General features: G+C 57.9%; 1 protein-coding gene across 4 annotated transcripts in view; it reads right to left on the bottom strand.

Annotated features, from left to right (window-relative positions):
• USP20 (ubiquitin specific peptidase 20) overlaps nt 1–26770 on the bottom strand; it is a 42810-nt gene that overhangs the window by 2280 nt on the left and 13760 nt on the right. For 3 of the 4 annotated variants that reach the window (XM_080819207.1, XM_080819210.1, XM_080819209.1), the window contains exons 3-25: nt 25786–25882; nt 22119–22172; nt 21650–21712; nt 21168–21299; nt 20066–20162; nt 19546–19615; nt 17656–17769; nt 16599–16677; nt 13842–14289; nt 13418–13558; nt 13017–13132; nt 12565–12737; nt 11877–11971; nt 6191–6224; nt 5945–5990; nt 4885–5065; nt 4675–4801; nt 3946–4115; nt 3780–3861; nt 2754–2862; nt 1754–1862; nt 623–694; nt 67–243 (exon numbers count right to left, since the gene is read on the bottom strand). In XM_080819207.1, coding sequence (XP_080675333.1) covers nt 83–243; nt 623–694; nt 1754–1862; nt 2754–2862; nt 3780–3861; nt 3946–4115; nt 4675–4801; nt 4885–5065; nt 5945–5990; nt 6191–6224; nt 11877–11971; nt 12565–12737; nt 13017–13132; nt 13418–13558; nt 13842–14289; nt 16599–16677; nt 17656–17769; nt 19546–19615; nt 20066–20162; nt 21168–21299; nt 21650–21712; nt 22119–22172; nt 25786–25866 — 2754 coding nt within the window. In that variant the 5' untranslated portion in view covers nt 25867–25882 and the 3' untranslated portion in view covers nt 67–82. Of the gene's footprint in view, nt 1–66; nt 244–622; nt 695–1753; nt 1863–2753; nt 2863–3779; nt 3862–3945; nt 4116–4674; nt 4802–4884; nt 5066–5944; nt 5991–6190; nt 6225–11876; nt 11972–12564; nt 12738–13016; nt 13133–13417; nt 13559–13841; nt 14290–16598; nt 16678–17655; nt 17770–19545; nt 19616–20065; nt 20163–21167; nt 21300–21649; nt 21713–22118; nt 22173–25785; nt 25883–26381; nt 26511–26770 lie in introns of those variants that run through there. The other variant, XM_080819208.1, reaches the window with a different exon arrangement.

Raw genomic sequence — 26770 nt, 5'->3', positions numbered from 1 at the left:
TTCAGGGCTGCACTCTTCCAACACACAGGGGACGGGAGAGGGTCTCTGCAGAAGGAGGGGACTTACAGGCTGGCCCAGCACGTCACACGGCCCGGGTCTCGGCTTCAATCTTCTGCTCCCCGTGCAGGCTCTCTGGGTCCTGGAGCTGGGCCACGCTCTGTCGGATGGCGATCTCGGGGCCGCCGCCGTACAGGTTGTTCAGGTAGACCCATGTCTCCTCTGAAATCTGCCCGTAGTCAGCTCCTGCGGGGCGCCAGAGGCCAGGCGGTCGGGGCTGCGCCTGCGCTGCCCACTCACCTCCCCTGACCCCAACTCCTGCCCTGAGAAGCTATGGTCTCGGCAGGGGGACTCCGGGAGCTCCGTGTGCTCCCGTGCAAAGCTGTTCCAGAGCCACCTCGGGACGCTCCAAGGGACGTCGCTTCTCCAAGGACCCCGGAAGGCACATCTCTGGCTGCTGCCCATTTCCCGGGGTGTGGGGTTCCCGCAAAGGGCAGGCAGAGGCCGGCACAGGGCCTGGGTAGGACCGGCGGGGGCTTCCGGTGGGACTGTGGCCGGCAGCCAGGAGGGACCGTGGGGAGGCCGGCTGGCCGGGGAGGCCGGGGCTGGAGCCGGCGAGACTCACCCTGCTTCAGCTGGATATGGCCGCTTCCTTTGACCTGGGCGATCCTGCTGTTGTCGATGGGCCCGGGGGGCTCTGGAACAGACCGGGCTCAGGCTCAGTGCCTCCGAGCCTCTGCGGCAGAGGGAACCACCCCCCCTCCACTGGCCTCCACCTCTCCGCAGGCAGAAGCCATTCTCAAAGCGTGACTCTGACCCCATGACCCCGGAGAGGCTGTCCGGGGCCCATGGGGGCCGGGTGACGTGCTCACAGGGGCCGGTGCCGGGCACCGAATGCTCGGCCACCAAAGCACGAGAGCCGGAAGGGACCCGGGGTGTCCCTGCAGCCCGCAGAGGGAATTTCTGGGACTTCAGACCCTCGCTGAGCACTATTCCCCAAATCACACGGCACCCTCGGCAACCATGTGACTTGAGAGCTGTTTCCAGAGGCCGGGGAGGATCTGCCCCGGGAAGAGCCAGCAGAAGGCAGAGCTGGGGCCCGAGGTTGGGCCGCACCTCCGGAGCAAAGCCCCGGCCCTACACCAACACCAGGGAGCCCCAGGGCCTACACCAACACCAGGGAGCCCCCAGCCCTACACCAACACCAGGGAGCCCCGGGGCTCCTCCCCTCGCCATGAGGCCTGGCTGGTGCTTAGGCCCTGAAAGGCCCATGTTGGCCTGCTGCTGGCCCGGCCAGGCCCCAAGCCCTAACCTGGGAGCCCATGTGTGGGGCTCGAGGGTGGGAGGGTGGGAGGGCGGCCGCAAGCAGGCCAGAGCTCGGGCTCAGCCGTTTTTCGCTGGGGCCTGTGGAGGGTTCTGGGAGGCTGCCCCGCTCCAGCTCTGGAAAATGAGTGGTCAGAGGACGCTGTATGCACGTTCTTCTTTCCCAAGAGTCTGAAGCCATCTAGCCACTAAAATCTTTCTCTAGGGCAAGAGAACCCCCAAAGAAAAGTGCCCGGCAGGAGAGAAAAGCACCAGCGGGGACAGGACGCGAGGGAAGGGCCGAGTAAGACTGCCCCAGTCCTGCCACCGCAAGAAGGCCTGGCCCTGGGCACCGGCGGAGGATGGGGCACCCCCCACCCCCACCCGCTGTCGCAGCCCTGGGGCAGGGAGAACACCTGTGCTGGGGGGCGGGGCAGGCCCCCGCTACACTCACCGTTGTCCTTGCCCTTGCCCTTGACAAAGGCCTCCCACTCCCGGAACCACTGCATGCTGATGCAGTAGATGACGCCAGGGGACTCCTCGGCCTGGAAGGCTTTGTTCAGCTGGGCCGAGGGAGGGGCAGCAGAGGGGAGGGTCAGCGCCACGGGCCCAGCACCCTGCCCACCCTCCCTGTCCCCCAACCTCCCCACCTCTTAGAAAACCCTGGACACTCTATGTAGAAAACTAGGGAGCTCCCAGACAAGCTTGGAGAGCCCTCTGCCGCAGTCCGACCCTCCAACATCTGCAGGGGACACTGAATTTCTTCAGCTGAGGTCCCAGGCCGAGCCCCCCCCCCCCCGCCACCATTTAACGGAAGGCACTGTCTTGTTCTGTTAACTCTCCTGACATGTCGTCTTCTCCTGGGCACAAAGCTCAGCATCCCTGACTGTCTTTGACCCACGCTCCACTCCTGAGGGGCAGTGGTCCCCGGTCACCCTGTTCCCGGCAGCCCGAGGCCACACACACACACACACACACACACACACACACACACGCACACCTGCTTCCACTGGCCATTTCGCCACTTGCTTTTTTCACTGAATGCACCTTTCCATGTCACTCTGTACAGCCCCACGGTTCTCACTAGCGGGGAGATCTGCCCCCCAAGGGACACAGCCAATGTGTGGAGGTGATTTTTGCCATCATTGGCATGCGGGGGCCAGGACGCTAACTGTCCTATCACGCACAGGGCAGCCCCCGCAGCAGTCACCCGGCCCCGAACGGACGGGCTCTGTCCTTTCCACGGCGGCTCAGCAGCTCACCCAGCAGCAGGACCCGAGCCTCTGGAACCTGACCCTCCTGCCAGCAAAGCCTTCAATTTCCGGCCGCTCTGTGCTCCCACGGGACAGGTGTTCCACCCAGAGCCCAACCCCGCGGGGCCCTTCAGTCGCCAGCTCCCCACCTGTCCCCGACAGAGGCCCCCGTCCCTCCCCAGGGCCCCTGACCACATGCACCTTAATGAAGGTGTCGATCTCGATCCGCCTGCGCTTGGCCAGCGCCTCGATCTCCACCTGGCAGATGGAGCACACGTACAGATGGTTCACGGCGGGGCCACCCCCGAATCTGCACCCGGAGGAAGGGCAGAGAGAGAGAGAGAGTGAGCGACCCTGAAGGGAGAGTTTCAGAACGTGCCAGAGAACCAGGACGGCCCTCCACTTGGCAGCTGTCTCCTCTTCCTCCCGGGAGGCTCCCTGATTGTCCCCCTGGCCCAGCCACGGAGCAGCCCTGGGTGCCCTGTGCATGGCCTGTTGACTTTTCTGTCACCCTCAGACTGGCAGGGGGACCTGAGTGCCAGCAGGCCCACCAGTGCCTGGCCGGCCACCTGCCCCAGGGCGGGCTGTCGCAAAGCTATGTTTACAGGCTGAAGGGCAGACTAACAATCTTGCTTTCCCTCTTGGCTACCGGGCAGGAGCTGCTGAGGCCCGCGGCCCACCTGGCCAGACCCTGGGGACAATGTCAAAGGGAGGCAGAAGCTTGTCCCTCTGCAGGTAGGAGAGCGGATTCCCACAGGATATGGGGACACATTTCCCTGTGGGGCCCTGACCCACCTGCCTACCTCCGGGCCGAGTTTTTGCACCCGACCTGCCAGCGGATGGCAAAGCCTGTCTGGGGAGAGGCCTCCTGGCCTATCCGACCACTCCCTCAGGGGCTCACACCCCGCCTGCCCATCTGCACAGCGACCCGGGGCCCAGGCGTCCTCAATGTGAGAGCCCCATTTCTGGTCCCGAAGGACTTGAACCTGGAAGCCCGAGCCATCCAAGCTGGGCGGCTGGAGCCAGCGCACCGGGGACTCTCTGTGAGAGGGACCCGCTGGCCACGCTGGAGCCGGTCTCCAGCCCTCCTGACAGTCAGGGTCTGCCAGGTGCCCTCAAGTGTCTTCCTTGCTGGCAGCTGCTGGCTGGCAGCTGCTTCTGGGCAGCGTGGGGGCCACGGTGGCCTTTGTTCCCCGGGCTCCCCCTGCCGCACCGGCAGCGCCCCACCTGTTGTACAGGTGCTCCCACACGTTCTGGGGCAGGATCACCACCAGGTCGTCGATGTAGTGGTACTTGTGGGGCGGGATGCCTGTGGAGGAAGGCACAGGGAGGGAGCCCTGGGGGCTCGGCCGGCCACCCCCACACAGCCCGATCCCGGAGGAGGCCCCCTCACCTCCGTGGGAGCAGAGGAATGTGTGATTGGTGATGGGCCCAGGCTCGGCAAACGTGTTGAACTTGTTGAGCCATTCCCGAGACACGTAGAACCGCAGCAGGCTGGGCTCCCGCATGGCCGCCAAGGACACCACCTGCTGCCGCTCCCGCACAGCCTCCTCGCTGCTCTTCCTGCGGCGGGGCCGGGGCAGGGGTGTGGCGGGGCGGCGCAGGGATGGCGCAGGGTGGGCGGAACAGGGGTGCGGCGGGGTGGGCAGAGCAGGGGTGGGTAAGGGTAGAGCAGGGATGGTGCAGGGGTGGGGCAGGTGTGGGGAAAGGGTGGACAGGGGCGGGGCAGGGGAATTAGCTATGTCTGGGCTCCCTGCCAGGGGTGTGTCCGCAGCCACCTACCACTGCCCTCCCCACCCCCTGAACCCCTCAGCAACCCGGCAGCCTCTTAGAGGCCCCACTGCCCTGGCCCGAGTGCTGGCAACAATCACTCCATGGGAGCACCAGGGGAGACCCAAACTCAACCTCTTGGGTTCCCCGCTTTCCCCATGGCCAGAAGGCTCTTTCTCACAACCTGACACCCTTACTGCCTGGAGCCTAGAACCTTCCAAGCTCCACATCCCTCCAAAGGCACCCGGAGTAAAGCCCCAGGGCACAGGGGCTGGCCATCCCAGGCTCACGGGCCACCCGTCTGTCCTCGAGCCGGACCCCACCCCACTGCGACAGCTGCCAGGGGCCCCACCGGTAGAAGAGCACGTAGGCCTCAGCGTTCTGCACCACCGTCTCGTGGACCTCAGTGACATACTGGTCGTCAAATTCGTACCACTGCCCGTTGATCACGTTCTGGCAGTAGGCAATGTAGTGGCCACCTGTGGCGGGAGGGGCAGGCTGGTCACGGACACCCCGGACAGGGACAGGGGTGGCGCGGGGAGGGGAGGGGGGGCCGACTCACTGCCTGCTGTGCCGTGGTGGCAGATGACCGAGAGGAGGTCGTAGGTCGTGATCTGGGACTTGCACTCCTTAGCAAGGAACGGACGCAGGTCAAGTCCCTCGAGGGGGAAGGCGACGTGGCTGCTGATTTTGAATGAGTACATGACCTCGTGCCGAAAGCGCTTCAGGTGGATGCACAGGATCTGGGGGGCGGGGAGGCGGCGGCGGTCGTTCCAGGCAGGGATGCCCGGGGCCCCGTGACCCGGTGGGGGCTTGGGGCCGGGCTCTGGGACACCCACCGGCCGCTGTGCGACCCACTCAGGGCTCGCCCTCCAGGCGAACACAAGAAACCGAACGCCAAGAGCCTTCCAGAGGCCCAGGCTGGCTGAGGGGTCCCGCCCACCGAGTGCCTGGACACACGGAAGAGCTCCATGTGGGAGCCGAGTTGGCGCGCGGCCTGTCCCCTGACCGAGGCGCACGAGACGGCAGGGCCACAGAGATGGCGCTGGCAGCCGACACAGGCAGTCCCCGAGGGCGGTGCTGGTCCGTGCACGAAGCTGACCGTCTGAACCCTGACCACAGTTCTTTTCCACGCGGGCTTCCAGAACCTGCTCGGCACCAGAACCTGCCTCCTGGGCCACACTCCTCTGTGCTCTGGCCACACGGCCCTTCCTGGGGTTGGCCAAGCCCATTCCTGCCTCCGCGCTCTGCCCACCTGCTCCCTCCCCGATCTCCCTCCAAGAGGCTGACGCCAGCCCCCATGCTCAGGGCTCACTCAGACCCTCTTCCTCAGAAAGGCCTTCCCCAGCACAGACAGCGTGGTGGCCATGTCCCTCCCCACACACCTGCCTTCCTCCAGGTGGCACCCTCTGCCCCACACCTGCAGAGCACAGGGGTTGCTGACAGAGCGTCCCAAGTCACAGAGTGAGGGAGGAGCCCCTCCACCTCCCAGCAGGTCTCTCTCCCCCCGCGCCCCGCCCCAGGCCTCTTCAGCTCAGGCTCCCTGGGATACAGGGTGACCCGCCGCGCCACCGCACGTCAGTCAGCAGCAGAGAGAGCAGGCGGGAGGCTTCTCCACTCACCTCAGGCAGCCGCAAGACCTTACAGTACTTCACCCCGTTCCGCAACCTGGCAGGGAGGAACGGGGGAGAAGCGGTGAGTGTCCCGGTGTGGGGACAGAGGGGCCCGGCGAGCACCCTCCCCCCACGGTCACCTCTGTGAGGTCTCGATCAAACTCTCTGAAGGAACCGGGGAAGCACGTGGGACACAGACAGACCGAGGGGTTGGAACGGGAATTTGGGGAGAAAGCCCAGAGCACACACACTTACTTTTTACACCGTTCACAGCTGTACATGTTGTCACCTAGGGCAGGAAATGCAGACAACGGTGAGCGGGGACAGGACGTGGGAGCCGAGGTGGACATAACAATATATGCTTAAGAGACACAACCCGATATGCCGCCTGCAGGAGACTCGCTTCAGCTCTAAGGGCACACGGGCTGAGAGAGAGGGATGGAAGGAGACATTCCCAGCAGACGGAAACCAACAGAGCAGAGGTGGGTCTACCGACATCAGATAAAAATTTTCCATCAAAATCGGCCAAAGAGACAAAGAGGGTCACCGTACAGTGGCAAAGGGTGATATGCAGCCAACGCCACAGCACCTAGATATTTCAAGAGAACATTAACCCAACTGAAGGCAGAAAGAGTAGCAGGACAATAATACTTGACACTCTAATACCCCACTTTCAACACTGGGTAGATCATCCAGGCGGAAAATGAATAAGGGAACTAGACCTGAATGACTACAGGCCAAAAAGACCTAACAGACATATACAGAACATTCCATCCAACAGCACCGGAATACACATTCTCAAGTGCCCACAGAACATTCTCCAGGACAGCTCCAGGAGCTGGGCCACAAAGCAAGCCTTAATGAATTTGGGAAGACAAGTGTATTTCCAACCGCGGCGGTATAAAACTAGAAACAATGAACAGGAAGAGAACTAAAGAATTCACAAACAATACACACCTCAACAACTGACAAGTCGAAGAAAAAAATCAAAAGGGACCTCAGGAAGTATCTCAAGACAAATGACAATGAAAACACAATGTACTAGCATATACGGGATGCAGCAAAAGCAGTTGTAAGAGGGAATTTCATAGCAATAAATTACATTAAGAAAAAAGATCTCAAATGAACAACCAGACTACACCTCAGTGAATTAGAAAATGAAAGACAAACTCAGCACCAGCTTGGCAGGAGGCAGGAAATAAGAGAGATTAGAGCAGACATAAATGAAAGCGAGATGAAGAAAAGAACAGGAAAAAAACCCAGTGAAACTAAGAGTTGATTTTCAGAAATGATAAAATTGAAAAAACTTTTAGCTAGGTTAGCAGAGAGAGAAAGAGAGAAGACAAGTAAATTGTAAATGGAAGAGGACTCTTGGAACTGATGCCACAGAAACACAAAGGATCATAAAAGGCACAACAGAGAGTGAACTGTACACGAACAAGCTAGACAGCCTAGAAGAAATGGGGACATCCCTAGAAACATACAACCTGCCAAGACTGAATCACGAAGACAGAGAAGATCTGAATAGACCAATCATGAGGAAGGAGATGGAAACAGTAATAAAAAACAAACAAACATAAAACCTCCCAATAAACAAAAGTCCAGGACCAGATGGTTTTGCTGGTGAATTCTATCAAACATTTAAAAAAGAATTAACAGGGGTGCCTGGGTGGCTCAGTGGGTTAAAGCCGCTGCCTTCGGCTCAGGTCATGATCCCAGCATCCTGGGATTGAGCCCCGCATCGGGCTCTCTGCTCAGCGGGGAGCCTGCTCCCTCCTCTCTCTCTGCCTGCCTCTCTGCCTGCTTGTGATCTGTCAAATAAATAAATAAAATCTTAAAAAAAAAAAAAAAAGAATTAACACTAATCCTTCTCAAACACTTCCAAAAAACTGAGGTGGGGGGTACTCTCAAACTCATTTTAGGAGGCCAGCAGCACTCTGATATCATAGTGAGATAAGCACATGATAAGAAAAGAAAACTACCGGTGGATATCCCTGATGAATATAGATAGAAAACTTCTCAGTAATATTCTAGCAAACCAAATTCGACATTGTATTAAAAGGATCACACACCGTGATTAAATGGAATTTGAATGTGGAAGGTAGGTATGGTTTATCATACACAAATCAATACACACGATACTCTACATTCATAGACTAAAGGATAAAAATCAAATGATCCTCTCAACAGAGACAGAAAAATCACCTGACAGATTTCAACACCCTTTCATGATAAGAGCTCTCAACAAATTGGGTATAGAGGGAACATACCTCAACATAACAGAGGCCATCTAAGACAAGTCCACAGCTAACATCATCCTCAACAGTGAAAAGCTAGAAGTTTTTCCCCTAAAATCAGGCACAACAGAAGGGTGCTGCCTCTTACCACACCTACTCAACCCAGTATTAGAAGTCCTAGCCAGAGCAATTAGGCAAGAAAAAGAAATAAAAGACATCTGAATAGGAAAAGAGGAGGTAAGACCGTTTGCGAACAACCATCTTATATTATATGTAGGAAACCTAAAGATTCCACCAAAAAACTGTTAGGACGAATCCATGACAGAAAATACAGCCCAAGGTTCCTGGCTCAGAGCTTCTAAAGTCCTTGTACTTTCCTAAGTACTAAGAGCACTGGGAGCATCATTTGTTCTGGCATTTGCTCTCTGACCCTGCTTCCTGCCACAGGATTCCTAAGTCCCTTGGAATTTCCTAGGTGATGATGGTGACTTTTGTTCTAACGAGGTGACTCTGGGGGCACCTGGGCGGCTCAGTCAGTTAAGCGTCTGACTCTTGGTTTCAGCTCAGGTGGTGATCTCAGGGTCGTGAGACGGAGTCCCAAATCAGGCTCTGTGGTCAGCGTGGAGTCTGCTTGAGATTCTCTTCCTCTCCCTCTGCCTGTCCCCCTGCTCACACGTGTACTCATTCTCTCTCCCTCTAACATAAAAAAAAATAAATAAAATCTTTAAAAAAATAAATAACAAGATGACTCTGGATGGTTCTGGAATCAGGGCTGGTCACCAGGAAGACCAAGCCATGATTAGAAGTTGGGAATTTTCAGCCACACTGGTGTTCTACAGAGAGGAGTTCATAACTGATCGTGCATACGTGAGGAAGCCTCCACAAAATCCCAATGGCGTGGGGCTGGGAGACCTTCGGAGCTGGTGGATACAAGGAGACCAAGGGAAAGTAGGAGTTCAGAGGTTGTGGAAACTCCACGCCCCTTCCCACATACCCCGGCCTGTGCATCTCTTCCACCTGGCTGTTCCTGAGCTACAGCCTTTTACAATAAATCAGTTACCTAGTAAGTAAGGGCTCTAGCAAATTTACCCAACCCAAGGAGGAGGGGTTGGAACCTTCGATCTATAGCTGGTCAGTCAGAAGCACAGATGACAAGTGGGACTTGTGACGGGCTCTTGGGAAGGGGAAGTCTTGTAGGACTGAGTCCTTGACCCGGGGGATCTAATGCTGTGTCCAGGTAGCAGTATCACAACTGAGTTGAATTCTCAGTACCCAGCGGGTGTCATGTAACTGCTTGGTATGGGAAAACCACCACCCATCTGGCGCCAGGAGTAAGAGTGATGGGACAAGGACGGAGCTCTTCCTAAACAAAGACCAAATTCAGTGAGAGGATACCCCACATTCAGGGGTGAGAACAACAAATACTGTCCACCCAGAGCCATCTATAGAGTCAATGTAATTCCTGCCAGAAGTCCAGTGACACTGTCCACAGAAGTAGAAGACAACCCTAAAATTCATACGGAACTACAAACGATCCCAAACGGCCAAAACAATCCTGAGCAAGAACAAAGCTGGAGGCATCACATTTCCTGACTGCAAACTACACTACAAAACGACCGTCATCACCACAGTATGGTACCGGCAAAGCAACAGACACACAGACCAGACACAGAATTGAGAGCCCAGAAATAAACCCATGAGTCTCTATGGGCAACCAGTATTTGACAAGGGAGCCGAGAATATTCAACGGGGGGGAAAGAGAGTCATTCAGTAAACGGTGTTGAGAACACTGGATCCTAAGCAGAGGAATGAAACCGGACCCTTGTCTCATACATGCACAACCATTACCCTGAAATGGATTAGATGCTTAAATAGAAGACCCGAAACCATACAAGTCTAGAAGAAAACATAGGGAAAATGCTCTTTGACGTTGGTATTGGCAATGGAGTTGTGGATAGAACACCAAAAGCAACAAGACCAAAAATAAACCAGCGGGACCACATCAAGCTAAAAAGTTCTACACAACAAAAGAAACAATTTGCAAAATTAAGCAGCAACCTACAGAACAGGAGAAAATATTGAGAAACCATATGTCAGGTAAAGGGTTAACATTCAGAATACGTAATGAATTCATTCAAATCAAGAGCAAAACAAACAAAAACCCCCCAAATAATCCATTCAAAAAGTGAAGAGGACCTGGAGAGACATTTTTCCAAAGACAAACAGATGGCCAACAGGTACATGAAAAGATGCTCAACGTTAACTCATCATCAGGAAATGCAAATCAAAACTGTGACAAAATATTACCCACACCTGTTTTAGAATAGCTCTAATCAAAAAGATTTTTTTAAAAATGAGATAACAGGTGTTGGCAAGGGTGTGGAGAACAGGGAACGTGTGCACTACTAGTGGGAGCGAAAACTGGCCCAGCCATCATGGAACACAGTGTGGAGGTTCCTCAAAAAATTAAAAAATAGGGGGCGCCTGGGTGGCTCAGTGGGTTAAGCCTCTGCCTTCAGCTCAGGTCATGATCCCAGGATCCTGGGATCAAATCCCACATGGGATCCCTGCTCGGTGGGGAGCCTGCTTCTCCTCCCTCTGCCTGCTGCTCCCCCTGCTTGTCAAATAAATAAATAAAATTTTAAAAAGAAGTAGTAGTAGTAGTAGTAGTAGTAGTAGAAGTAGTAGTACTAGTGGTAGTATTAATAGTAGTTGTGATAGTAGTAGTAGGAGGAGATTCTTGGCATCTGGGTGGCTCAGTTGGTTAAGCATCTGCCTTCGACTCAGGTCATGATCCCAGAGTCCCAGGATCCAGCCCCACGTCGGGCTCCCTGCTCAGAGGGGAGTCTGCTTCTCCCTCTCCCTTTGCTCCTCCCCCCGCTTGTGCTCTCTCTCTCTTGCTCGCTCACTCTTTCTTTCAAATAAATAAATAAAATCTTTTAAAAAAGGAAGAAGATCCTGACACCTGCTACAACACAGATGAACCCAGAGGATGTCACGTTGAGTGAAATAGGCCAGTCACAAAAAGACAAACACCATATGAGCTGACTTAGATGAGGTCCCTAGAGCTGTCAAGTTCAGAGACAGGAAGTACAAGGATGGGCGCCAGCGGCTGGGGGAGGGGAGAACAGAGAGTTGCTGTCTCGGGGTAGAGAGTTTCCATTTTGCAGAATGAGAAAGTTCTAGAGAGGGACGCATTACAGTGTGAACATAGTCAATGCTACTGAACTTTACACCTCAAAATGGTTAAGATAGTGCATTTTAGGTCATGTATGTTTTACCACAATTAATTTTAATTTTTAGAAGAGCTTTCCCAAAGGTTTGTTAAGATGCCAACCACACGACAGAAAAATGGGAAAAGGACAGGATGGGGAAATTTCAAAATAGGAAATAAAAAATAGTCAAAACACTTATGAAAACTGCCCCCAAACTATTGGTAACTGAGAAAATGCAAAATTAAAGCACGTATTGTTTCTGTCCAACAAACTGGTAAGCAGAAGCAAGAAAGGCAAAGCCCTAAGAGCGCTCCAGGCAGTGGGGCTGGGAGGACACGCAGGCCCAGGCCCAGCCTGACTGATGGGGGACTGTGGGGAGGGGTGGAGGGATGTGGAAAGGCAGAGATGGGGGATACTGACAGTGAGTCCCAGAAACCAGCTGCATGCTCACCCAGCAACCTCCTCCCCAGCCAAGCCCACTCCGCTCACCCTTCAGCTCATCAGCAGCAAAGAAAGCAGCAAGGCAGTCTTCCAAGGTGACGACCGGCCCCCAAAACCAGCTGGGGGTACAGGATACCACAAACCTAGGGAGACAGAATGGGGGTGGTGGGGTGATGCCCGGGCCCAGGCAAGACTAAGACTTGGTCACTTTGGGCCCAGGGAGGCATCTTGGCCAAGTGGGTGGGATGGACACCTGGGACAGCAGCCAGCAGCCCGGTGTGACCGGGAGAGTGACACCACCTCTCCCCGAGCCTAGTCTTCCCATCTGTGAAGGGACCTCGGTCACACTGGCCCGTCCTCCAGGTAGATGGGATCCTGACATCACGCAGGTGTAAAGAGGGCCTCGTGCCACACAGTGAGGGCTCCGGAAAGCTGCCCCCTGCTCTCCCCACCGGGCCAGGCCCACTCTTCAGCTGCCGCCCTCCTTTCTAGCTGCCGCCTGGTGACTCCCCTGTCGCTACCTGCCTTCAGACCCAATCCAGGCCATCCCAGGGTGGCTGAGGAAGTCCCCACCGCCCCCTCAGGAAACATCTGCACATCCAGCTGTGGGTGCCCTTCCAAATGCCTGAACTTGGCCCTGCAAATGCCTGAACTTTGCTGTTCACGGTCTGCTGCCTGCCAGGTCCAGGGCAGTCTCAGGTCTGCAGAAGGCGGGAAGGCGGGAAGGTAGGTGTACCTCCGGATATACTCCACGATGAAGGCGAGCCAGCCCTGGGCGGCATAGCTGTCCCCACAGGCACCCGGTTTGGCCGGCACGTTCTGGTAGATGGCCGAGTGCAGCTTGGCCAGGTCCTCCTTGCCAGGAATGGGCAATGACAGATCCTGGAACGTCTCCACTGTGGTGGAGACCTGTGGGGTTGAAGGTCAGCCTGGGTTTCCACCTTCCAGGGCTCCGCCCCGCCCAGACCAAGCAGAATCTGCAGCCTGAACCCCAGCCACCCGATGGCTGGTGGAGGACAGAGGGTCTGCTCCCCATCCCCTGGACCCCGGCACCAGGCAACCAGAGCCCTTCCCCTTCCAGAAAGGCAGGGGCCATCAGGTGGAGAAGCCACTCCCTCGCCCCCACCCCGAGGGGGGACCACCAGGCCCCTGAAGGCTGGACCCTGGCTCCCCACTCCCAGGGCTCACCCGGTCGCAGGTGAGACACTGCACGAGGCTGAGGATGGAGCCGTTGAAGATGTCGGAGATGACGCTGCGGTAGGGCTGCTCCTTCCGCCTGCGGCTGCCGGCGCTCAGCACCTGGGCTGGGGGCACAGCACGGGACTAGGCCCAGCCCCACCGGCCTGTCTGGGGCAAGGGGCGGCACTGGGGCTTGCTGGGCCGGAACTCGGGGTCCTATGTGCGTCACATGGTGGGGTATGCAGTTCCCTCCCAGGGCCTCGGTCATGTCAGTAAGAGGGGCACCCCCCCGCACCCCTATGGCATTAGAGGAGGGCTGGGAGGCGCCACTGCTCAGACGACCCGCATTCCCAGACCCAGCTGCACGTGCGGGTGCCCCGCAGACCCCCTCCCTGCCCAGTCCTGCCAACCTTTCTTGAGCACGTACGAGGGCCCCATCCTCACGGGGCTCGAGCGGGGAGGGCTGCCGGCCAGCTTGGCATGGCCCTCGTGGTGGTGCACGGGGCTGCAGGGGCGGGACGAGCTGCGCAGGTGGGCCTCGTTGTCTGGCTCTGAGGGCAGAGAGGGGACTGCTGCTGGGCTGCGACGGGGAGGCACGTCGGCTCCACAACCCGGCCAGGAAGAGGACCCACTGGCACCTCCCAGGGCCCGAGGCCCACTGTGTGTCCTCTGCCCTCAGCCCACCCCGGCCCCCAACCCAACCTGCAGGACACATGTCCTCCAGTGTCATGGGGGTGCGGGGCGGCCAGGCAGGCTGAGCCACACCCCGGTTCTGAGCGGGTCCGGCCTGCTACAGGCGTGCGGGAGGTGCTGGACCAAGCGGCTGTCTGGCACCTGGGGTCCGGAAGGGGCTGGAGGAGCCCGGCGACGGTGGCTGGGCCTCCGAGGGCTGGTCGTCCAGGGCGGCCATGGCCGTGTCCACGTCGGCGTCCTCGTCCACCTGCTCGGAGCTGGTGCGCTGCTGGCCCCAGGAGAGCTTGCGGTCCTTCATGCGCTCCTTCTCGGAGATGGCGCGGCCCGCCTCGTCGGGGATCAGCAGCTCCGCCTCGGCCTGCGAGCTGGCCCCGCTACGAACCTGCCCATCGCCCTCACCCCGGTCACTACTTGAGTCGCAGGACAGGAACTCGTCCTCTGACGGGCTCCGGTCACCCTCCCGCTTCTCATCCGTATCGCTCGAGTCCGAGTCCTGTGCCTCGGCCAGCACCGCCGCGGCCGCCACCTCTGGTTCCTTGAGCTCCTCGTGGAGCTGGTCCATGAGGCAGCGCAGGAACTCCTGGGTGTCCTGGAAGCAGGGGCTGCGTCAACAGCGCTTTCCAGGGCGGAGGACCCTGCTGCCAGCGCCCCGCTGCTTCTGGGGACGGGGACAGCAGCGGATCCATCTCGCGGGCCCTCACAACGCCCCCTAAAGACCCCCCAAGCGGCCCCGACAGCCTCTGTGGCGGTTCCATCCCATCCCCGTCCTAAGGTGGACACGGCAGCCCCTGAGCCTCTCCTCCCGCCACACAGCTGCGAGGTGGCAGAGCCGCGACCCCTGCCCCCCACCGGGTCCACGTGACGCCCCAGCTCCTGCCCCTAAGCACCCTGCTGCCAGCTCAGTGCGGGAGAGCGGAGGGGTCGCGTTCAGCCTCGAAAGTCACCTCGCTCCCTACAGGAGGGGACTCCGGCGGGGGGGGGAGGCAGGGAGCCTGTGGAAGTAGGAAGGGACCCCCTAAGACACAGGTGCACGTGAGGGCTCAGCTGAGTTTTGTGGGGTTGATGCCAGCCGCCTGCACCCTCCAGCCTTCCTCGGGGCCTCCCTGCCCTCCCCCTCCTCCCACCAGTCCCCGCAGGCCCAACCCCTTCGCTTGCCGCTGCGGCCTGTGGTACGGGCACAGGCTCCAGAGGCAGGATGGCACCCTCCCAGAGATGTGGGCACGACTTGTCTAAGCCGCCACTTCAGGCTGGCTGGGTGTCGAGTCACAGCAATGGTGCTTTGATTCTGACCTCTGACCAGGTCACCAAACTGACCAGAGAGCCCGGGCAGCAAGGGTTCCAACACCAGGCCAGGGGACCCAGCCAAGCACCGTACCCCCAGGTGCTGCCGAAGGCCAGAACACAGTGGTGGCGGCTGGTCTCCAACAGCCGGGAGGAGCGGGTGCCATGCTGGGCCACAGGGTTCCACGACATGCCCCTCATGGTGCCCGGCATCAGCAGCAGTGCCCCCGAGCCCCCACCGACCAACACGGTGCCAAGCTTCCCCAGCCCTCCGTCACGGGCATGGGGAGAAGGGCCTCTTCCTCTCAGTTCTGGGAGAGGGAAGGGAGGGCTCTGGGCGAATTTCCTCAGCAAAGTGTTGAACTTGAAGATCAGAGTAATTAACCACTAGCTTATCCTGCATGAGGGAGCAGAGAGGATTCGTGGGTCCTGTGTCAGGCACCTGGAAAGTTCTTTTAAGAAACAGGCCCCAATACACCATCTACTTTTCTCTCTGGTTCTTCCTTTTAACACAGGTAATGTGTTTGTTGCTAAAATCTATGGTCAGTCCTCGGTCAATAACAGAGGCCCACAGCCGCACCCATGTGTCAGACTCAGGAATGTTCCCTGTGTTACGTCTAAGAACCGGAGACAAGGATGCTTCTGGAGTCCAGGTGGGGTGTTAGGCAGCAGCCCTGCTCCATAGGGCCCTCACAGAGAGCCTGGGCAATGGTTCAGCTCTGCCTGAGTCCTGCTCTGCCGCTCTGTGCTGTGTGACCCGAGTGAGCTGTAGACCCTCTCTGAGCCTTAGCCCCTTACTCTAATATGGGGGTGACAACAGAGCCCACCTCAGAGGGCTCTGTGAGGATAAACAGAGCTGTCCTTGTGGGGTGGGGTGGGACAAGTTAATAAACAGTGGATGGTGAGCCGTGATCATGGAGAGCACTATCACTGCCCGGAAAGAGTGGCGTTCAGGCAGCACTGGACTTCTCACTCAGACGTTCATCTAATCGACGGTGTGAGCACAGGAACACCCAGCAACCCTTGGCCCAGGAAGGGATGGCAGGGAGGGTGCTGGGGGCCGAGGGAGAGGGTGGAAGGCATCCCTCACCCGACCACGGCTCTGTTCCCGGCCCCCATGTTCGGGACACAGGAAGGGCCGCCCGGACAGGTCCAGCTTCTCCTACAAGCCCAGCAGTGAAACCCCAGGTTGTGTGGCAGTCTGAGGCAGGGGACTGGACCACATGAACGAGCTGCTCGGCCTGGGACTGGGGCATACATGTGGTTGCACTCCGCTTCGTTTTGGCCCCATGAGTTTAGGTGACAGAAAGTATCACTGATTTCCAAAGGGTTCCCTAGACTTATAAAAACTTGTAATCAAATGTTTCCTTTAATAAAAGTGAAATTCTGCCTGACTCTGCAGTCAGACCACCCCAAGTCAAATCCCCAGCCATGTGGCCGGGCAGATGACTTCTTAAGCGGGAGGCGACTGTGTCCTCACACACACAAAGGGCTCAGGCAGTGAGGGGACCCACCCAATCACCCCAAGCTGCACTGCTATCTCCCATGCCGGTCTGGGCTTCGGAGCCAGGCCTGCTAACAGCCCCAGGTGTCCCCTGCACAGCTCGGATGGCCTACCTGCTGGGCATAGCCTCGGAACATCGGGTTGACTAACTTGATCCCATGAGACAGGCCGGTGGGAACCACGTAGCTTGGGCTGTAGGAAGACCAGATCCGTTAGCGCAGGTGGCCCACTCTGAGCGTCCTAATCCCATCAGGGTTGCTAAGGCAAGTGGCCTGGGGTGACAGATCAGACCCAGTGAGGGGTCCGCTACAACTCTGGAAGGCGCTGACTCAGCCAGGAGCCCCTGTGGGCTCACATGTCCCCGGACTCACAAAGTGCCAGCTACCAGGCAAAGACTCTTGACTGGTTTGGCCTCATTTCCCAGGGGTCTGGGACAAGCCTGCTTGAAAACTGTTTCCTTTCTGAAATACTTCTTGTGTTTTTTTTCTAATTTCAAAAGCATTACGTGTTCATTACTGAAAAGTCTAAAATTTCAGAAAAGCCCAGCAGAGAAACATCACCGCTAATAGCACCACCCAGAGATAACTGCCGTCAACATTTCCAGACTTTTCCAGGAAAACAGACACACACAGAAAACAAACCTGGCAGAATTCTGACAGAACGGAAGTTATGCTGCATCACACTGTTTTATAATCTGCTTTTACACGTGGCATATTTCTATGAACTCATTTTAAGTTATTCTCAACTTTCCTGAAGAAACAGGTCTAACCTAAACTTCCGGTCTGCAAATTCATTTCACACTGAGCTAAGCCCCTGCGTGGCTGTGACCAGCCACCGGCTGTGAGAGTCTCTCCCGCACACACGGTGGCAGGCGGGACTTGGGAATAGTCATGGCACGAGTCTGGGCCTCGGCACACCCATCAGGGAAGTGGCTACAGGCTCGGGGCAATGCCACTTTCAAATTCAAGCACCTTAAGCAAGACACATAAACTCTCTCCAAGCCTCCGTTTCCCCAATTTGTAAAACAAGGCTGCCGCACGGGTCACCCAGGTGAAGTGTGACAAGCGCGCAGTGAGGGGCTGAAGGCACAGGGAGTGCTTGGTTGAGGGGCAGAGAAAAAAGATCCCCGGCCCCGGGTGCCTGCCCAAGGTCAGGGGCTCAGTCACTCACCGTCTCCTGTGCCAGACCTCGGAGACCAGCTTCTGGTAACTTTTGCACAGCGCGGGCTTCTTGTCTGTGCGCACCAGGCCTCCGCACTCCAAGAAGAACTGGGTCAGGGGAGGGCTAGGGGCAGGGAGAGAGCCGGCTCAGGAAAGGCGGGGTGCGCGGCATTGGTTGGAAAGAGCTGGTCGAGGAAGCAAGAGCCTATGGTGGGGGGGATGGGATGGCGTGCTGCTGCCCTTGCGCCAGAAAGGCCTGCAGATGACCCGTCATGGGGTGAATTGGGTCTCCCCAAATTCCCATGTTGGAGACCTCAAAAGGCGACTGACTGTATTTGGACCCATAATTAGGTTCAAAGGAGGTCCTCAGGGTGGGCTCCGGTCCGACATGACTGCGTCCTTCTGCCAGGAGGAGATCTGGACACAAACACGCCCAGAGGGAGGATGGCGTGAAGACAGGGAGAAGGCAGCCATCTGGCAGTCAAGGAGCGGGGCCTCAAAATCAACGCGCCCTGGCCCCTGCCCCCGCCCGCACCTTGACCTCAGACTTGTAGCCTCCAGAACTGAGAGAGAATAAATTTCTGTTGTTTCAAGCACCCTGCCTGCCATGCTTTGTTACGGCCACCCCGAGATGCCAAACCAGCCCCCACCCCTCTCCCGGGGCTGCAGAGCTGCCGGCTTCAGGGGCCGCGCGGTCAGGGGCCGGCTGCTGCCTGACAGACAGAGGGTCCAGCGCCTGTCCCTGACCCTAGCCCACTCCGTGGAAACCTTCCCCAACCTGAAGGCATCTTCCCTTTTCCTCAAGTCAACTTGTCTCATTACTTAAGAAGTACATATTCATTGTAAAAACACTAGAACGTCTAGAGATGGGCAAACGGTAAGGGACTTTAATCCTACCTTGTGAGGACAGCTACCCAGGAAGATTCTAGGCACGGATCCTTCTGGACGTTCCTATGCACACATCCCCTCCCTCCCTCACACAGGCAGGCACCGGATCCCTCCCAGGAAGGACACCTGTGTACCAGGCACAGGAAATGCCCTGGCCTCACGGAGTTAACAGCCTATCCTAGGCAGAAATTAGGAATTTGGGGGCTCCTGCCTTCGGCTCAGGTCATGATCCTGGGGTCCAGGGATCGAAACCCGCATCGGGCTCCCTGCTCAGTGGGAAGCCTGCTTCTCCCTCTCCCACTCCCTCTGCTTGTGTTCCTTTTCTCGCTGTGTGTCTGTCAAACAAATAAATAAAATCTTAAAAAAAAAAATTAGGGCTATCTCCCCCAAATGGGATTGCACCACACAAAGCTGCATAACCTCCTTTCTCCCCATGGCCACATTCTGACCCCTTACGTTCAGTAAATACTGTCCTGTACTCTTTGTAAAGCTGGCCGGTAAATGGGGACCACTGGGGGCGCCTGGGGGGCTCAGGAGGCTAAGCATCTGCATTCAGGTTCAGGTCATGATCCCGGGGTCCTGGGATGGAGCCCCACATCGGGCTCCCTGCTCAGCAGGGAGGCTTGCTTCTCCCTCTCCCTGTGCCTCTCCCCACTGCTCACATCCTCCCCCCCCCCTCACATAAATAAATAAATAAATAAATAAATAAATAAATAAATAAAATCTTTACAAACACATGTGGACCATCAAACCGTCCCGTGAACACGGGATAGGGACAACCCCCCCCCCCCCCGGCAACGTGCTCCACACCTCAGCTGACCTTCCTAGGACTAATTCTGACAGGAGGGACTGCTGGGCCAAAGGCCATGTGTGTTTTTACGGTTTTTCACGTGGATCCGTATACGTGCATCTGTGGGTAACATACACAACACAGCCCAGGGGCTGCGGGCACCTTCAGGGCACCCGGCGGCGGCTCCAGGCCCCCCGGCCCCCGGGCGAGGGCACCACCTACCAGTTGGACAAGGCCTGCAGGGCGGCGCTCATGTAGCACGAGTTCCCGAGGTTCTTCATGCCGGTGAGGCCTAGGAACCAGTCACACCGGGGAGGAAAAGTGAGGGCCCTGCCCCTCCCAGATGGGCTGCGGCATCGTCCGACCAGGGTGGGACCCAGGGGGCTGGTGTCCCACCCCAGGAATCTGCCAAGTACGTTCATGTGTTTCCGCTCAAGAGAGCTGTGGGTCCCTGAGAGTGTCAGACAGACGGACCCTTCTGCCCTCCGCCCAACCCGGCCCAGCGTCCGCCCCGCACAGGTGAGGAGGCGGGGGGCGGAAGGGCCGGCCTGCCCAGGGTCACAGGGCTGAGGAGGGGGGTGAGGACTGGCAGGCCACTGGGACTCAGCCGGTCAGTCGGCACTCCAAGGGGAGCCACTGCGCCGTCGGCCATCAGGCTGTCGGTCGGGCTGCCCTCCTGGCCCACAGCTGAGCTCCCCCCATGCCCCCACCCCACAGCACCCCCTGTCCTGGGGTCGGCTACCTCGAGGCTTCAGGTCATCATCCTCGGATTCGGAGTCTCCTTCGTCGGCCACAGCGATAGGGACGGCTTTCAGAAGATGGGAGGGCAGGGGAGAGTCCTGCGAGGAAGACTCCGGGTGAGGAGCACGGGGAGGTGAGGTGGGAGGGGTGGGGGTCAGAGGCCCACGCGGCCCCCGGGGGGGAAAGGAAGCCCAGCCCCCAGCCTCGAGTCCGCACCGAGTCAGTCCATCTGAGCAGAGGACACCCCAGAGCGAGCACTGGCAGCCCCAGCCCGGGAACTTGTATTTTATTTACAATAATGAAAAAATTATCTTATTTGTAACAGATCTGGAAAAAAAAAAATAGAAACAAAGAATGACGACAGACAATGTAATTTTCCTGAGACAACAGGAGATGTCCACACATAGCTTGCAGATTTTTAACTGTTGCTATGCACAGGCCCCCAAAACAAGTTACTGTCCATAAGTTGTATGATAGTCTTTTTGGGTAAAAATCATAAACATCTTCCACGTTTGCAAACGTCTTCCACAAACACGCAGGGAGTGCCTACTATGTGACAGTGGCTGTGTCAGTGTGGGGGAGGCGGGCACACACAGACACGCGGGGTCCCCCGGGCTCTCACTGCAGCTGGCCGGCCCCAAGCGGCGCACTGCCCCCAGCCCGAGGCTGCCCTCCATACGGGGGCCCACTGCCTTTCGGTGGGGCACAGGGACCGGTCAGCGCCTCGTCAGGCGGGTTTCCAGGCCTTTCCCAGAGAGCACGGCACTGCGGTGACTACTGGGGATACGTCTTAGAGCTGGGGCGGCGAGGGCCCTCCACAGGCCCCAGGCCAGGCTCCCATAAGTCCTTGCACACAGCCTCCCCACGGCCTGCAGACTCCCAAAGGGAGGCCCTTCCATGAGGGCCTTTGTGTCCTCAACCCTCCACGTGAGCCTTGGCCCAGAGCCAGGGCTCAGCAAGCATTTGCGGGCACTTGAGAACACTGCCCGGGGAAGGTGCCATCTGGGAACCACTCATCCTGGCTCCACCGACGCCTGGGTCACAGGGCCCTGCCCTCGACGTATGTCACTACCTCCAGCACTGACTCCGTGGCATCCCCTTACCTGCTCCGAGAACCTGGGTGAGGGGCCTGCCGGCTGCGCTGCCGGCCTCTGCTCCAGGAACACCTCCTTCTCGCAGGCGTAACACCACACCCGGAATGTGGTCAAGTTCACCGTCAGGTTATGATTTTTTGCCTAGAGGGCAAGATCCAAAACGAGGTTGAGGATACACTGGCCCAACAGGGGCCCCGCGGCAGCTCAGGGCGGCCTCGGTCAGGACAGAGGCCTGGGAGCTCAGAATCTGCTCACCCCGCAGCCGGGGACGCCCAGGGCTGCCGCTGACCAGACACCCGCAAGGGCTGGAGGCTCGCACCGGGAGATCAGCTCGCGCTTCCTCACAGCAGCCCTGCCGCCCTTATTCCCACCTTACAGACACGGCCATCGAGGCCCAGAGGGGGCAGACGGAGCTGAGAGGCCGCAGAAGCAGGGGCTCGAATGCAGGGCCGTCTGCCCGCGGGGCCCATGCTCCCGGCCACAGCGCTCACCTGAGCATGAATGGTGCTGTGGTCAGCAAAGGATTCTCCGCAGCCAACGTAAGGGCAGGAGACCTGCGGAGAGAGGGAAGGAACGAGGACGGGGGCTGGCCCTTTCCACCACCAGGATCCACAAGCGACTGAGGTCCTGTCACCCCGCAGGACAACAGCTTTATACGCTCTGTGGTTCCAGCTGAACGGGCCAGCTACCGTGACCGCTGCCCCGGCCTCTGAGTAAGGCGGGCAGGGTGCCCTGGGCTACTGGCCTCCTGCACGAAGCCCAGACAGGGTCACAGCGAGATGGGAGCCAAGCTGAGGCCTGGCTGCGTGGCGCCCAGACCCGTCCCCTCACTCTAGTGCCTTCTTGACTTGGCCCCGTGTCCCCACCTGATGTTTCCGGCAGTGCCCACCAGAGACAGACGCTCCCAGCCTAGGGTCTAGACCAAGCTCCCCGCCCCCAACGGTGACAAGGATGGCTTACCTGGAGACAGGCCCACAGGTTCGGTCCAGCAACACCACACGACTGACAGACTCCCTGTGCGAGGGGAAGAGCGGAGCGTGAGCAGCCCAGGGGAGCCACTCCAGCCAGAGGCACCGACGGCCGGACCCCAGAGCTCTCCACTGAAAGACGTTTTTTGCCTTGGAAAGGCTTTCACCAGCCTGCCAATCTACATGTCCCTCCTCGCAGGGCCCTTTACACTTCACTGTTCGAATTTTGTTTCGTTATGTGCTGCAAACACATATTCTGTAAAATCACTTGAAACTTAAATCAATGGACCCGTTAATGTGCTCTTAAATCCCACCCTCCACTCTTCCTTTGAAGACTGTGTGAGCCTTCCTCCCCACCCAGACCCTGGGCTCCGTGAAAGAGGCATGGTCTGCTCTGCCTACCCCTGTGACTTCCCAGCGCCTAGCACGAACTGCGACATGGCTACGTCTGAGGTCCCCAGAAAACACCCAGGTTTCTGGTCTTCCGGGTGACAGAGCCTGTCTCCCCTTCTTGCTTCAGTAACAAACCGCATGGATTTGGGCTGAGCACATGGCCAGCCAGCTGCAGACTGTTTCTCAGCCCCCACTGTGGTCCCGGGGCTCAGTTCTCGTCAACGAGATGACAGCGAAAGTGGTACGTGCCACTTTCAGGCTGGGCACCCCCCAGTTCCTTCTCCTCCTTCCCCCGGCTGGAACGTAGATGCGAGGGCAGGAGCGCAGGCGAGCACCTTGGACTCAGAGATGAAAGTGACGTGTTCGGAAAGGCAGGGCCGCCCTGCCATCCCACCTAGCTCTGAACGATTCTGTGAGAGAAAAGGAAATATCTACCTCATTCAAGATACTGTATTTCAGGGTCTCTTCATTACAACTTCAAATGTGCCCTACATAAGCCCGTGTGCACGTGTCTAGAACAGCAGTTCCCAGCTAAGCCTCCACAACGCCCAAGGGACCTCCGTCAGCTGAGGTGGATTCTAAGGGCCAGGTCTGACGGCAGTTACAACAAGGGGCTCAGTCAGAGCGAGGGCTACCTGCCGAGGAGGACGGGGCTAAGTTCGTCACACGTGGCTCACGTCACCCCACCAGTCCGTGCAGACCTCCCTCGGACAGATGAGCAACTGAGGCTCAGAGGTCCCGCCGTGCTACGGAGCAGGCTTGGGATGGGGAAGCTGGGGAGCCAGGGCTGGAAAGCAGGCCTCCCCCTCCCACGCTCCCTCAGGAACGTCTCATTCGCACGAAGCCCAGTTTGTGGCCGTGTCTAAACTCGGAGCTCCGCGTCAGGCTGAGGTTAAGCGGGCTGGAGCTGGGGTCCACGGCCCGACAGGGACTCCCGCTGGGGATGCTGCGGGCAGCCGGGGGAGCCATCGGCAGCTCCGGACCTTCCTGAATTTGTCATCTCTTTTGTGTTGCCCTGATTTCACAATTCACTTCCATCTTCTGGGGCTTCCTCTTGCTTTCAGTCATTGGGATGACAAAAGCGTCCTGCACTTTCAAGTAGGCTCCGAGCCCACGTGGGGCTCGAACACACAGCTCTGCCGTCCCGAGTCACGTGCTCTCCCGACTGAGCCGGCCGGGCGCCCAGGACGCTTGTTTTAACAGTGCAGATGACGCATACAAGTTATACACAGTCTGAAGTAGAGGATTAACGTATAATAAATCTACGTGCCAGAATAATCGGAAACACGTCCCTCCACATTTTCTGCTGATCCAGAAGCATAGGCATACACTTAGGGGAGGGGGTGTGGCTTTAGGAAAAATCAGATCATATTGTACATGTTTCTCCGACACACGCTTCTGCCACCTTTTTAAGGTCACTGTCCTGAGCCTGGACACGGACATCACACCGCGTCCTCTGCAATGATCACACGGGCCCCACGCCACGGGCGCAGCACAACTGACCCTGTTCCCTTCCTGATGAATACGCAGATCGCCGCCAGCTCCCTCCTCTGACACGTGATGCTCCCTGAGAACTGCTGTACTCGTGTCTTTGTAACTGGTACTTACATCGCTGCTGGACAAATTCCCCAAAGGGGAGTGGCAGCCCTGAAGGGACAGGAATGTCAACCCAGCCCCACCACGCGTGTGGTCTCCTTCCCTCCATCACTGTCAGCTCTGAGCCCATCAGCCTGCAGTTTGTCTGGCAGATGAAAACGCCCTCATCCTGCTCCCATCAGCGATCGCCCCGACCGCTCGTGAGGTTAGGCATCTTCTTGGAGGAGTTTCTCGGCCATCCGCATCTCCTACAACCCGCCTGACCTGCTCATAGCCTTCCCCCTTCTGGTGCTCTACAACAACCATTGCGGTTTGTAGGGTCCGGGATGCTCAGGGCAGGGTGGGAGACATGCTCCCCGAAACACGGGCCTGAGACAGATGCACCTCCAAAAGGCTGCTGTGCCCCAGCCCAGATCTTCCCTCCTCGCTCACCAGTTTGAGCGAGATGCCCCTCTGCCTGCCTCCTCTGGAGGGAACTCCCGTCGGTCTGCCTCGGTCTGCCTCGGTCGGCCTCGGTCTGCCTCGGTCTGCCTCGGTCTGCCTCGTTTATTCCTCCGTGCAGAACCCGGGGTTAGTGCAAATGCACCGCAGCCTCGCTCGGCCCCTCCTCCAGACCACAGAGAAGCGAAACTACTTCGGAAGAAGCCGCAGGTACTAAGAGGGCCGGATCCCTCCCTCGGGCCCAGGCTAAGCTCAGGCCAAAGGCCACCCAGGACTGCTGGTAACGGGGAGGCTGAGGGACCAGCATCAGGTGCCCGGAAAGAAGAGCCGGACGCGAGTCTGGGAATCTGACCCCAGACCCCACTCCCAGGAGTGCGCCCTCCGCACACTCTGCCCCCCTGCACCCAGCAGCACTCCCACGGGGCCACTCATCCCAGCATCGCCACATCGAAGAGCCGCGCCGCCACCCACAGACGCGGAGTCCTGCAGTCCACACAACGAGACACCACGCAAGGCCAGGGCCAAGAGCGAGAACACTGTCTAGGTACCAGGGCTGAAAGAGCTCTGGGATACGCTGTCTGGTGAACAGAGCAAGTTACAACAGCATCTGCAGTAATGCTACCTTTTAGGGAATGCAGAGGAAAATGAAAAATAAGCATATCTGCATAAAGAAACTCTTGAAAAGGTCCAGAAAAAACTCCTCTAAGTGGCGCCCTAAAGGGGGGAAGGGGAGGGTGAGCACACAGGGTGGGAGGGGGAGTTCTTGAGGTTGGTATTTTCATATTGCTTGATTTTGAACCACAGGAAAGTATTACACCAATTCGAAACATTTTTCCAGACAAAGACACATCCTCCCCACTCAAAGAGGCCCACCATCTCTCACTGTGGGCCTCCCCAGGGCCCTCCTCGGGTCACATGTGTCAAAATCTCTGTGGGCTCTCAAAGCACGATCCACGCCCCACCCTGGAAAGGCTCTGGGCACCCGCGCCAGCCTCTAATGCGCAGAGCGTTAGCGGCTCCCAGATGGAGTGAGCTAAGTACTAATGAATGGCCATTAGGATGCAGCCCCCGGAAGGCCTCCCGAACAGACGCCAGCGCTTCCATTTACACAAAAGCCTAAGCAGAGACCGTCGGGAAGCCGGTTCTTCCACTGCCTTCGGAACATCTGCATCTCAGGAACGCAGAGCCCCTGGGAGTGGCCGCCAGCCCTGGAAGGTCTGATGCTTTACCTTAGATTTGAACACCAAGTCCTCCTTGGTCACCTCCCCTATGGAGTCAAGGTGAGGGCAAAGGTCCCTGGAGTCCCCCATTCTGGCCTGGGCTCACCTATGAGAAAACGCAGGGAGACTGGGTTAACAGCAGCCGCAGCGGGAGGGAAGCACGGGCTGCTGGCTCAGTGCACAGCTTTGGTCTCGGGCCCTGGCTCTGCCACAAATCACGTGGTGACTCGGGGAAGCTACTTAACCGCTCTGAGCCTCACTGGCCGCCTCTGAGAACTGGGCAACCCCAGTGGGTTGCTCAAGGACTCACAAATGGGCACGTGTAAAACTGGTAAATCGTGAGTAAGCCCTGTGGGGTGTGCCGCCGTCAGCTCTAACCGGCCGGGACACCGTCCTGCAGATATGCCAAAGATGTGGTACTGCTGGGGGAAGGTGCGTGACATTTGTGGCAACGTCCTGCGAGTTACAATTATTGCCAAAGGAAATGTCAAAAAAGAAATACCTGAATTTGCGTCAGCCACCCCCAAAATTTTAGCAGAAATCGCACCCGGGAATCTGACTGTGGATTCTAGCTCCAAACTGTTGCCAAAAAAGTCCAAACCAACCAGAGATGACGTGGAGCCCGGGTGGTCGGATCAATGGAAGAGGCTGCGCGTCCAGCAGAGGGAGGCGGACCCCCAGCTCTCCTGGAAGGCCCCAGCCAGGGCTGGACGAGCCCAGGCTCCCAGCCACAGCTGCTGTTCCGGGCGGCTGCTAAGGTTCCAGGTAACACACGAAGTGGTCTCCGGGCATTACTTCACTGCAAACTGCCCCAGCCATCTCCCAGGCAGCTGTGATTAAGCCCCATTTTACAGATTAGGAAAGAGAGGTTCCTCCTTCCCTTGGGTCTCACAGAAAGGACTGCGAGAGCCAAGGCTGATGCCCAAGCTGGTCAGACTCGTGAGGTCCCACCTGTGGTCGCTCTCTTTCCACCTTGGGAAAGTACAGACACGCG

The sequence above is a fragment of the Martes martes genome, assembly GCF_963455335.1.
Source record: "Martes martes genome assembly, chromosome: 12".
Taxonomy (NCBI): domain Eukaryota; kingdom Metazoa; phylum Chordata; class Mammalia; order Carnivora; family Mustelidae; genus Martes; species Martes martes.
Note: the sequence above shows the minus strand (reverse complement) of the source record. Positions and strands in the feature narration are given on the sequence as shown.